This window comes from Stegostoma tigrinum, chromosome 2 (genome assembly GCF_030684315.1).
Source record: "Stegostoma tigrinum isolate sSteTig4 chromosome 2, sSteTig4.hap1, whole genome shotgun sequence".
Classification (NCBI taxonomy): domain Eukaryota; kingdom Metazoa; phylum Chordata; class Chondrichthyes; order Orectolobiformes; family Stegostomatidae; genus Stegostoma; species Stegostoma tigrinum.
In genome coordinates, this window is record NC_081355.1 from 31270141 (window position 1) to 31283355 (window position 13215).

Below are 13215 nucleotides of genomic sequence, written 5' to 3' on the forward strand. Positions count from 1 at the left end.
ACGCTAGAGTAAGCAAGAGCGCGAAAGAGAGACAGCGCGCGCGAGAGAGGGCGAGGGAGCGCGCGCTCGAGTAAGCAAGAGCGCGAAAGAGAGACAGCGCGCGCGAAAGAGGGCGAGGGAGCGCGCACTAGAGTGAGCAAGAGCGCCAAAGAGAGCGCGCAAGCGCGTGTGCAAGCAAGAGAGCGCGCGCGAGGGGGAGCGCGCGCGCGCGATGGAGAGGGCGAGGGGGAGCGCGCGCGCGCGATGGAGAGCGCAAGGGGGAGCGCGCGCGCGCGATGGAGAGCGCGAGGGGCAGCGCGCTGCGCGCGATGGAGAGCGCGAGGGGGAGCGCGTGCGATTGAGCGCGAGAGAGAGTGCCCGAGGGACCACGCGCGTGAGAGCGCGCGCCAGAGAGCGCCAGTGTCATCTGCAATCTTGCTAATCAGACCACGTGTACCTTCCTCCAAATCATTTACGTATATCACATACATCAGTGGTCCCAGCACAGATCCATATGGAACACACTGGTCACTGGTCTCCAATTTGAGAAACCCCCTTCCACTACTACTCTCTGTCTCCTGTTGCCGAGCCAGTTTTTTAATCCATCTCGCTAGCACACCCTGGAGCCCATGCGACTTCACTTTCTAAATTAGCCTGCCATGGCGAACCTTATCAAATGCCTCACTGAAGTCCATGTATCTGACAGCTACAGCCTTTCCCTCAATCAACTTTGTCACGTTCTCTAAGAATTCTATCAAGTTGGTAAGACATGATCTGCCCTGCACAGAACCATGTTGTCTGTCACTGATTAGCCCACTTTCTTCCAAATGGTAATAGATCCTATCTCTCAGTATCTTCCCCAGCAGCTTCCCGACCACTGACATCAGGCTCACCGGTTGATAATTACCTGGGTTATCCCTGCTACCCTTCTTATACAAGGGGACAACTTACCCAATTCTCCAGTCCTCCAGGACCTCATCCGTGTTTAACGATGCTGCAAAGATCTCTGTTAAGGCCATGGCTATTTCACTCTCGCTTAACCTGGGATAGATCCCATCCGGACCTGCGTTCTTGTCCATCTTAATGCCTTTTAGGATACCCAACACTTCCTCCCTCCTTATTCCGACTTGACCTAGAGTAGAGTAATCAAATATCTATCCCTCACCTCAACATCAGTCATGTCCCTCTCCTTGGTGAATACCAATCGACTTATCAAAAAGGGACTGAAGTACAGAAAAATATACATCCTGATTTTCTAAGCAAACCTCATAACAATAAAGCAGAATTAGAGAAGTGGATTGGAAACAGAAACCTATACTAATTAGTCAACAGGATAGGAGCTGATTTCAGTAGGAAAGGGAGGTATCAAATAAATGAGAAAAGGTCCAACATATAAACTTAGAGAGAAACAATATGGCAAGGTAGTAAAACCTAAATTTAATTGTTATGAGGTGGAATCCAAAACTGAAGGGACTTTGAGCTGCAATTCACAAATCCATGAAAATAGTACCAAGGATGACATGGCAGATAAAGTAGTTCAGATATATTTTGTCCTGCTAATTCCCACACAAATCACATCACTTGAATTTGTACAAATTGGTTTGAACTAGTTTCATTAAGATGATGAAGACAGCATGGCTTTCAACACTGCATTACAATGCCCATTCTTAGTACAAAACTTTATAAAACAACTGATGGAAAATAGTACATGGTTTCCAAAGATGACATTTATGTCTACTATTGGTATCAGTTTGACATGAACTTCGGTTTTCACAAATGGTCTGTATTTAAGCTTAATCGGTGGAAAGCAAGCGAAGAAAGAAAAGCTAAAATTTGCTCTGTAAACGTTAACAAATATTTCAGTTTTTAATCCATCTAACAGTGTGTAAAGATGATATTTGCAACGAATGCAGGGTTATATTACGCCTAATTAGACACATAGGAAAAAGAGAATACCTTTTCTTTACATGGGGGATTATTTTATGAAATAAATCCAAAATCCTTTATTCATAAGAAAATAAAGCTATCACAAAGAACTTTAGGAATTCAAGGTGTGAAAAACACATGGCAAGTGGAATATTTGTCAAATTAAGCAGACAAAGATCAACCTAAAAACAGTTCAGCTTAATATCATATCAAAATCATTCAATGTTAGCTAAAATGCGCACTTAGAGGGATAAAATTATATTTCTATCATATTAAATCAGTGGAATCAAAATAAATATTAACATTTGCTTAACAGCAGATTTGAATCAATCACTATAGTGAGATAATAGTCAATGTATTATTATATTAATAAGATTTTACAATGATATTGAAATTGTCATAAAGATTCAGGGAAAAAATGGTTCAAACATAAGACCATAAGACATAGGAGTGGAAGTAAGGCCACTCGGCCCATCAAATCCACTCTGCCATTTAAATCATGGCCGATGGGCATTTCAATACAACTTCCCTGCACACTCTCCCCGTAGCCCTTGATTCCTTCTGAGATCAGGAATTGGTCGATTTCTGCCTTGAAGGCATCCAACTTCCCAGCCTCCACTGCACTCTGTGGCAATGAATTCCACAAGCCCACCACTCTCTGGCTGAAGAAATACCGTCTCATTTCTGTTTTAAATTTACCCCCTCTAATTTTAAGGCTGTCCCCACGGGTTCTAGTCTCCCTGCCTAATGGAAACAACTTCCTAGCGTCCAGCCCTTCTAAACCATACATTATCTTGTAAGTTTCTATTAGGTCTCCCCTCAACTTTCTAAACTCTAATGAGTACAATCCCAGGATCCTTAGCCGTTCATCGTACGTTAAACCTACCATTCCACGGATCATCCGTGTGAATCTCCGCTGGACACGCTCCAGGGCTAGTATGTCCTTCCTGAAATGCGGGGCCCAAAATTGGGCACAGTATTCTAAATGGTGCCTAACTAGAGCTTTATAAAGCCTCAGAAGCACATTGCTGCTTTTATATTCCAACCCTCTTGAGATAAACGACAACATTACATTCGCTATCTTAATCATGACTCTACCCGCAAGTTAACCTTTAGAGTATCCTGGACCAACACTCCCAGATCCCTTTGCACTTCTGCTTTACAAATTTTCTCACCATTTAGAAAATAGGCCATGCCTGTATTACTTTTTCCAAAGTGTAAAACCTCACATTTACTCACATTGAATTTCATCAGCCATTTCCTGGACCACTCTCCTAAACTGTCTAAATCTTTCTGCAGTTTCCCCACCTCCTCAGTACTACCTGCCTGTCCACCTATCTTCATATCATCAGCAAACTTCGCCAGAATGTCCCCGGTCCCTTCGTCCAGATCATTAACATACAAGGTGAACAGCTGCCCCAACACTGAACCCTGCGGGACACCACTCATCACCGGTTGCCACACAAAAAGACATTGCACAACACTGCATTACCATAACAGTCCCACTTCCCAAATTTTTAAAGAAATTAAAGTGGCATGCAAAAATTATTTATTTCAATAAATTTAAGCTTTGAGATTGTTGACTTGCTCGCCAAGCTGGCTTGTTTTCCTTCGGAAGTTTTGTCAAAACACTAGGTGACATTATCAGTGAGGCATCCAGTGAAGCGATATTGTTCTACTCCACTTGGAATTTGTACTGTCCAGTCCATTATGGTATGTAGTGTCATTTCCGGTTTTGTTCCGTATGGGTTTGTATATGGGGTCCAATTCTATATGTTTGTTGATTGCCTTATGGATTGAGAACTATGCCTCTAAGAATTTCCGTGCATGTCTATGTTTGGTTTAGGCTACTACAGTTACATTGTCCCAGTTAAACTGATGGTCTTCACTGTCCAAGTGTACTGATATCAAGGAAAGCTGGTCGTGTCGTTTTACTGCCAGCTGATGATCATGTATTCCGATGGCTAGTTTCCATCCTGTCTGTCCAATACAATGTTTGTGGCAGTCGTTGCATGGTACATTGAATATATGACCAAGGGGGAGTTCCAAACCTCAGAGTACATGAAAGCAACCCACAATGACCAAATCCTCGACTACTCACCATAACGGATTGGACAGTATAAATTCCAAGTGGAGTAGAAAAACATGGCTTCATCAGAGGCCTCACTGATGAAGTTACCTAGCATGGTGATGAAACATCTGAACGAAGACTTGCTCACAACCTCACCCACAACCCAAGCTACAAATCTTTGCCAAAACTTTAAAGTTTAAGCTTTATTGGTCAAACTTCTGGGTGTGCAATGCTGTACAATATATTTAAAATGCAAATTACCTGTAATTTTATATCCATAAACAGCCAGTTGGCCTGCCATATATTCTCCATCGGAACTGTTATGTGAACATCCCCAGGTCTTCACCCAGATCTTCTGTGCACCAGGGATAACACTACAACAAGTAGACAAAGAATGAAAAAACAAGAGCTACATTTAAGGACCATAAGAAATAGGACAGTAGGCAGTCATTTGGTACCCCCAAACCCGGTCCACCATTCAATAAGATCATAGCTGATCAGACATTCCTCGTGTCCAAACTCCAGCCTTTTCCCCATAACCCTTGATGCTCCCACTGATCAAGATTCTATCTCAGCCTTATATATGCACACATCTCTCTGTGACAATGAGTTCCAAAGACTCTCAACCCTCAGATGAAATTCCTTCTTATCTCCTCTCATTTTGCTAAACTCCAATGAGTAGAGCTCTAACCTGTTTTGCTATTACTCATAAGACAATCCGTCCATACCAGGGATCATCAAGTGAACCTTCTACGAAGTGCTTCCAAAGAAGTACCTTTTCTTAAATCTGGGGATCAAAACTGCTTGCAGTACTCCAGGTGGTCTCACCAGCATCTTGTACAACTCCAACAAGACTATTACACTCTAACCCTCTTGAAATAAAGACCAACATTCCATTAGCTTTCCTGATTATTTCCGCACCTGTGTGCTCGTTTTGTGTCTCATGTATTAAGTAACCCCAGTCCCTTTGTGTAAGACCTTTCTCCAGGTTTTCTCCATTCAAATAACATTCTGTTTGTTTATTCTCCCTTCCAAAATGAACAACTTCATGCTTTCCCACATTATACACCATTTGCAAATTTCTTGTCCACTCAAACTGTAACCATCTCTCTGTAACCTGTTTGCATCCCTCATGGCTTAACTTTCCACCTTTATCCATGTTGGCCGCAAATGAAGCTACTATGTTTACTTCCTTCCTCCCCAAGTCATCGATATATGCTGTAAACAACTGCAGTCGCAGCACTGATCCCTGTAGAACCCTACTAGTCAAAGATATCCAACGTGGAAAAGAACTCCTTATCCCCACAGATATTGGGAACTGCAGATGCTGGAGAATTCCAAGATAATAAAATGTGAGGCTGGATGAACACAGCAGGACAAGCAGCATCTCAGGAGCACAAAAGCTGACGTTTCGGGCCTAGACCCTTCATCAGAGAGGGGGATGGGGAGAGGGAACTGGAATAAATAGGGAGAGAGGGGGAGGCGGACCAAAGATGGAGAGTAAAGAAGATAGGTGGAGAGAGTGTAGGTGGGGAGGTAGGGAGGGGATAGGTCAGTCCAGGGAAGACGGACAGGTCAAGGAGGTGGGATGAGGTTAGTAGGTAGCTGGGGGTGCGGCTTGGGGTGGGAGGAAGGGATGGGTGAGAGGAAGAACCGGTTAGGGAGGCAGAGACAGGTTGGACTGGTTTTGGGATGCAGTGGGTGGGGGGGAAGAGCTGGGCTGGTTGTGTGGTGCAGTGGGGGGAGGAGACCACTCTCAGAGAGACCACTCTCTCCGTGACTCCCTTGTTCGCTCCACACTGCCCTCCAACCCCACCACACCCGGCACCTTCCCCTGCAACCGCAGGAAATACTACACCTGTCCCCACACCTCCTCCCTCACCCCCATCCCAGGCCCCAAGATGACATTCCACATTAAGCAGAGGTTCACCTGCACATCTGCCAATGTGGTATACTGCATCCACTATACCCGGTGCGGCTTCCTCTACATTGGGGAAACCAAGCGGAGGCTTGGGGACCGCTTTGCAGAACACCTCCGCTCAGTTCGCAACAAACAACTGCACCTCCCAGTCGCAAACCATTTCCACTCCCCCTCCCATTCTTTAGATGACATGTCCATCATGGGCCTCCTGCAGTGCCACAATGATGCCACCCGAAGGTTGTAGGAACAGCAACTCATATTCCGCCTGGGAACCCTGCAGCCTAATGGTATCAATGTGGACTTCACCAGTTTCAAAATCTCCCCTTCACCTACTGCATCCCTAAACCAGCCCAGTTCGTCCCCTCCCCCCACTGCACCACACAACCAGCCCAGCTCTTCACCCCCACCCACTGCATCCCAAAACCAGTCCAACCTGTCTCTGCCTCCCTAACCGGTTCTTCCTCTCACCCATCCCTTCCTCCCACCCCAAGCCGCACCCCCAGCTACCTACTAACCTCATCCCACCTCCTTGACCTGTCCGTCTTCCCTGGACTGACCTATCCCTTCCCTACCTCCCCACCTACACTCTCTCCACCTATCTTCTTTACTCTCCATCTTCGGTCCGCCTCCCCCTCTCTCTCCCTATTTATTCCAGTTCCCTCTCCCCATCCCCCTCTCTGATGAAGGGTCTAGGCCCGAAACGTCAGCTTTTGTGCTCCTGAGATGCTGCTTGTCCTGCTGTGTTCATCCAGCCTCACATTTTATTATCCTTATCCCCACACGCTGTTTCATAGAACATTACAGCACAGTACAGGCCCTTCAGCCCTCGATGTTGTGCCGACATGTCAGACCGATCTCAAGCCCATCTAACCTACACTATTCCATGTACATCCATATGCTTATCCAATGACGACTTAAATGTACCTAAAGTTGGCAAATCTACTACCGTTGCAGGCAAAGCGTTCCATTCTCTGACTACTCTCTGAGTAAAGAAACTACCTCTGACATCTGTCCTATATCTTTCACCCCTCAGTTTAAAGCTATGCCCCCTCGTGCTCGGCGTCACCATCCTAGGAAAAAGGCTCTCCCTATCCACCCTATCTAACCCTCTGATTATTTTATATGTTTCAATTAAGTCACCTCTCAACCTCTTCTCTCTAACGAAAACAGCCTCAAGTCCCTCAGCCTTTCCTCATAAGACCTTCCCTCCATACCAGGCAACATCCTCGTAAATCTCCTCTGCACCCTTTCCAAAGCTTTCACGTCCTTCTTGTAATGCGGTGACCAGAAACGTACATAATACTCCAAGTGCGGCCACACCAGCGTATTTTACAGCTTCACCATAACCTCTTGGTTCTGGAACTCGATCCCTCTATTAATAAAAGCTAAAACACTGTATGCCTTCTTAACAGCACTGTCAACCTGGGTGGTTTCATACCCATGAGTCAATTCTCTATTCATGCCAATATACTACCTCTAAAATCATGGGTTCTTATCTTATGAATTAACCTTCTGGCAAGTATTTTGTGATACATCTCTTGAAAGTCCAAATACCAAACATCTACTGGTTACCCTCTATCTACTCTGGTTGGCACTTTTGACCTATTGCCTCCCTCCCCTTTTGATTAGGGGTATCACATCGGCAATTTTCTAATCCTCCAGTATTTCTCCAGAATCTAATGATTTTTGGAAACTTAAAACTCAGTGCATCCATTATCACTGTAGCTATTTCTTTTAGGATCCAGGATGAAAGCTATCAGGACCAGGATATTCACCATGAGCCTTTAGTCCCATTCATTTGTCTAATGCTACTTCTCTAGATGATACTAAAGAATATGGGGAAGGAATTAAGTATTAAAGGGATGTTTGAAGTATCTTGTATCATAAAGATTGATGCACCATATCTGTTTAACTCCTCTGCCATTTCATTGTTGCTCGTAATTATCTCCCTGATTCTTTTTCTAAGGGGCCTTTGGCCTCTCTCTTCCTCTTTATGTGTCAGTTGTTGTTAGTTTTTTTTTAAACTTCTCACTAGTCTACACTGCTAGTTTAATTTTTCCCTCTCTGTCATTGTTTTCATCTTCCTTTGCTGGATTATAAATTTACCCAAAATCTTCAGAGCTATCACTTACTTTTGGGCTTTTTCTTTCGACCTTATAGTCTCCTAACACCTTTGGTTAGCCATAATTGGTTTATCTGTTTCAGAATTTGTTGTCATAGCTACCCTTTCCAACTTAACAGACCCAATGAACATGAGTAACGTCACCCATAATTATGCTCTATTTTTACATCCTCCTATTATTTGTAGATTGATACCCTTTCCTACATTGTGGCTACTGTTTGTGGATCCATTCACTACTCCTATATATTCCAGTCTCTTCTTTTCCTTGCTGTTACTTACCTACAGCCAAATGGATCCTACATGGAGGGGAGGCAATGGCCTTGCAGTATTATTGCTGAAACATTAAGCCAGAGACACAGGCGATGTTCTGTGGACCTGGTTTCAAATCCTGCCATGGCAGATGGTCGAATTTCATTCAAAAATATCTGGTGATGACCATGAATCCATTGCCGATTGTTGGTTCACTAATGTCCTTTAAGGAAGGAAACTGCCATCCTGACAGCCCAGCTGTCAGCTATTTCAGAGACATTCCTTTTACATGGATTGCATGGCGTGTTTTACCTCAGTATCAGATTGAAACACAAAAATCATAGATAAAACAACCAAAGTACAAGCAACAGTTTTTCACTGTAATACGCTCACCTCATTACTGCTTTTCCTCTCCGATGCTGTTATTTTACTTCTCACTTCTAAACTGGTATACATTAAATTCTATCTTGATCCTGCTCCCAATGGTATTAAAGACTTAGGAGCAACTTTGTAAGCAGATTTGTTTGATAGGCTCAAAACCTATGCCAAATGTATATTTCTAGCTTAAGAACACTTTTCTGACAACAATTTATGTACCAATCTTTGACACAGAACACACATTCAAGTATAAAAGACAAAAAACAGGATTGATAAACAAACACATCCGTGCAGTGTTTTCCTCACAATTACATGTCGAGAAGATTGTAAGTATCCTCTTTAAATGCTTATTCTCTGAACTACCAACAGTATTCAAGTCATATGATCAAAGACAAAAGGCTTTATTTTGTGATAACACGGTGTGAAGCTGATGAACACAGCGGGCCAAGCAGCAGAGGAGTAGGAAAGCTTGATGTTTCAGGTTGGGACCCTTCTTCAGAAATGGGGAGGGGAAGGGGATTCTGAAATAAATAGGGAGACGGGGGAGGCAGATAGAAGATGGATAAAGGAGAAGATAGGGTGAGAGGAGACAGACAGGTCTAAGAGGTGGGGTTACAGCCAGTGAAGGTGAATGTAGATGGGGAGTTAGGGGGGATAGGTCAGCCCAGGGAGGATGGTCACATCAGGGGGGCGGGATGAGGTTAGTGGGTCGGGGATGGAGGTGGGGCTTGAGGTGGGAGGAATGGTTAGAGAGGCAGGGCCTAGCTGAGTTGGTTTTGGCATGTGTTCGGGGAAGGGGAGATTTTGAAACTTGTGAAATCCTCACTGTTGATGCCGCCGCTGCCTTTGTTTCCAAGGCCAACACAGACATGGAGAACGCCGCTGCCGCCAACACAAACATCGAGGACACACTTCCAACAACATTTCCAATTTGCGGGCCGACGTCGCTCCACCCACCGCTTTCACAGCCAGCATCGAGACAGAACAATAATACAGAGCCCTGCTGAGTATTCACCATCCCCTCAGACCTCCCCCTCACTGAAGACCAACAGTCAGTCCTCACTAAGGGGCTCACCTTTGTCCCCCTCCACCCACACACTGATGAATATAACTCTCGTCTAAATATTGAGCAGTTTTTCCACCACCTCCGCGCTTGCTTCTTTAATCATGAAACCAACACTCTCTCTACTGACCCCTTCTCCCACCTTCAATGCACCCCCTCCTTCTGGACACCACCCCAAGGCCTCCTACCTTCCCTCAACATCTTCGTCTCTAATTGTCGTCGAGACATTGATCGCCTCAACCTCTCCACCCCTCTCATCCACTCCAACCTCTTCCCCACAGAATGTGCAGCCCTCCGCTCCCTTCGCTCCAATCCCAACCTCACCATTAAACCCGCGGACAAGGGAGGCACAGTTGTAGTATGGCGCACTGACCTCTACATTACTGAGGCCAGACGCCAACTCTCCGACACCACATCCTACCGTCCCCTGGATCATGACCCCACCCCCGAGCACCAAACCATTATCTCCCAAACCATCCACAACCTCATCACCTCAGGTGACCTCCCACCCGCAGCCTACAACCTCATCGTTCCCCAACCCCCCACCGCCCACTTCTACCTCCTTCCCAAAATCCACAAACCTGACTGCCACGGTCGACCCATTGTCTCTGCCTGCTCGTGCCCCACCAAACTCATCTCCACCTATCTGGATTCCATTTTCTCCCCCCCGGTCCATGAACCCCCTACCTACATCCGTGACACCACCCACACTCTCCACCTCCTCCAGAGCTTCCAATTCCCCAGTACCCAACACCTCATTTTCACTCTGGACATCCAGTCCTTATACACTTGCACTCCCCATGCCGATGGCCTAAAAGCTCTCTGCTTCTTCCTGTCCTGCAGACCCGACCAGTCCCCCTCCACTGACACCCTCATCCACTTATCCAAACTCGTCCTCACCCTAAACAACTTCTTCTTTAACTCCTCCCACTTGTTACAGACAAAGGGGATGGCTATGGGTACCCACATGGGCCCAAGCTATGCCTGCCTCTTTGCAGGGTACATGGAACAATCCCTCTTCCAAAGCTACACTGGCCCTATCCCCCAACTCTTCCTCCGTTACATCGATGACTGTTTCAGTGCCGCCTCGTGTTCCCACGAGGAGCTCAAACAGTTCATCCACTTCACTAACACCTTCCATCCCAACCTTAAGTTCACCTGGATCATCTCTGACACCTCTCTCGCCTTCCTGGACCTCTCTGTCTCCATCTCTGGCATCCACCTGGAAAGCGATATCCATTTTAAACCTACCAACTCCCTCAACTACCTGGAATATTCCTCCTCTCACCCACCTTTCTGTAAAAATGCCCATCCCCTATTCCCAATTCCTTCGCTTCTGCCGCATCTGCTCCCGAGATGAGGCATTCCACTCTCAAACACCCCCAATGTCCTCTTTTTTCAAAAACCGTAACTTCCCCACCACAGTGATCGAAAATACCCTCAATCGCGTCTCCCACATTTCCCGCAACTCATCCCTCACACCACCTATTTGCAATAATACCCAAAACAGAATCCCCCTCGTCCTCACCTACCACCCGACCAACCTCCAAATCCAAGGCATCATCCTCTGATATTTCTGCCATCTGCAATCCAACCCTACTGCCAAAGACATTTTTCCCTCCCCACCCTTATCTTCTTTCCGGAGGGACCACTCTCTCCGTGACTCCCTTGTCCACTCCACACTCCACTCCAGCCCCACAGCCCCCAGCACTTTTCCCTGCAACCGAAGTAAGTGCTACACCTGCCCCTATACACCCCCCTCACCCCCATCCCAGGCCCTAAGAAGGCTTTTCACATCAAACAGAAGTTCACCTGCACTTCTGTCAATGTTATATACTGTAACCGCTGTTCCCGTTTTGGCCTCCTCTATATCGGGAAAACCAAACGGAGGCTTGGGGACCGCTTTGCAGAACACCTACGCTCTGTTCACAACAAACAACTGCACCTTCCAGACACGTACCATTTCAATTCCGCACCCCCACCCCCCCAACTCCTCAGATGACATGTCCATCCTGGGCCTCCTGCACTGCCACAATGACGCCACCCGAAAGATGCAGGAACAGCATCTCATATTTCGCTTGGGAGCTCTGCAGCCCAAGGGTATCAATGTGGATTTCAGGAGCTTCAAAATCTCCCCTCCCCAAACACATGCAAAAACCAACCCAGCTAGTCCCCACCTCCCTAACCATTCCGCCCACCTCAAGCCCCACCCCCGTCCCCTACCCACTAATCTCATCCCACCGCCCCCAACCTGTCCGTCCTCCCTGCACTGACCTATCCATCCCTAACTCCCCACCTACATTCACCTTCACTAACTCTAACCCTGCCTGTGACCTGTATTTCTCCTCTCACTCCATCTTCTCCTTTATCCACCTTCTATCCACCTACCCGTGTGTCCCTATTTATTTCACTATCCCCTTCCCCTCCCCCATTTCTGAAGAAGGGTCCCGACCCGAAACATCAAGCTTTCCTACTCCGCTGATGCTGCTTGGCCCGCTGTGTTCGTCCAGCTTCATAACCGTGTTATCTCAGATTCCCCAGCATCTGCAGTTCCTGCTATCTCTGAGGCTTTACTTTGTGTTTATCATAATTCATTGCAAGGTTAAATGAAAAATTTTCATCCATTTTTCTAACTTTTTCATCACCTACCACCACTTGAACACATTATAAATTATTCCACCTGGAGAAATGAAGCCAGCCTCACTTCCAGATGCAACAGTTTTTTTCCCCACCTGAGAACACTCTGTTCACAGCCCAAAACCTGGTTTCCCCTACACTGGGGTGATATGAGTATTTGCTTTACATAACACTGCTGTTAAATCTGCAAGCATGACTGAGCTTCTTTTAATTGTGCACCCCACTTTGACCTCCCTATCACTGACCTCCTATGTTCTTCAAATGAAATTCAACACAAGATCAGGAAACAGCACCTCATTTTTCGATTAGGTCCTTTGCAACTTTCCAGACTAAACACAGAGTTCAACAATTTAAGGTCATGACCACTGGTCCCACCATTTCAGATATCAACAACCAGGAATGATTCTTCTACGACAAGGATGCCCCCAATTGAACCATCTTTTGTTTCTTTACTTATTCCATTAACACCTCTTTTTGCTTTGCACGATCATCCCTTTGGGTGATTTAACTTCTTGCCTTTCACCTTACCATGGATCATCTCTTTCTTCCAAACCCCTGCCCCATACTTTCTGGAAAACCTGTTAACATTTTACAATATGATATGCTTCCATCAGAGTTCTAATTCAAGGTTTTGCTCTCAGAGCACCTGCTTTGAGCATGATTTTACAGCTTCACAGGCAATTACTAACCTATGGCAATCACCTACAATGGACTTAACTCAAATTGATATGACCTTTCCTGCTGGCAAACGTCAAGATTAAACAGAGGTAGCTTTGTTCAGCTACATCATGAACTTCTGACAGGAAGCAATAGAAACAGCAACACCAATGACAGCAATAGCAGGAGCGCCACCAGGCACAGCCACATGT

At 45.9% G+C, this 13215-nt stretch overlaps 2 protein-coding genes across 6 annotated transcripts in view; one reads left to right on the forward strand and one right to left on the reverse strand.

Moving 5' to 3' along the window:
- LOC132207167 (octapeptide-repeat protein T2-like) overlaps positions 1–4011 on the forward strand; it is a gene marked incomplete at its 5' end in the record, with an annotated part of 8449 nt that extends 4438 nt beyond the window's left edge. Inside the window, one exon of the mRNA XM_059642357.1 lies at positions 3874–4011. Within this exon, the coding sequence (XP_059498340.1) occupies positions 3874–4011 (138 nt within the window). The remainder of the gene's footprint in view (positions 1–3873) is intronic.
- cdkal1 (CDK5 regulatory subunit associated protein 1-like 1) overlaps positions 1–13215 on the reverse strand; it is a 620961-nt gene that overhangs the window by 595127 nt on the left and 12619 nt on the right. For 4 of the 5 annotated variants that reach the window (XM_059653106.1, XM_048562402.2, XM_048562395.2 and 1 more), the window contains exon 3: positions 4238–4350. In XM_059653106.1, coding sequence (XP_059509089.1) covers positions 4238–4350 — 113 coding nt within the window. Of the gene's footprint in view, positions 1–4237; positions 4351–13215 lie in introns of those variants that run through there. The other variant, XM_059653112.1, reaches the window with a different exon arrangement.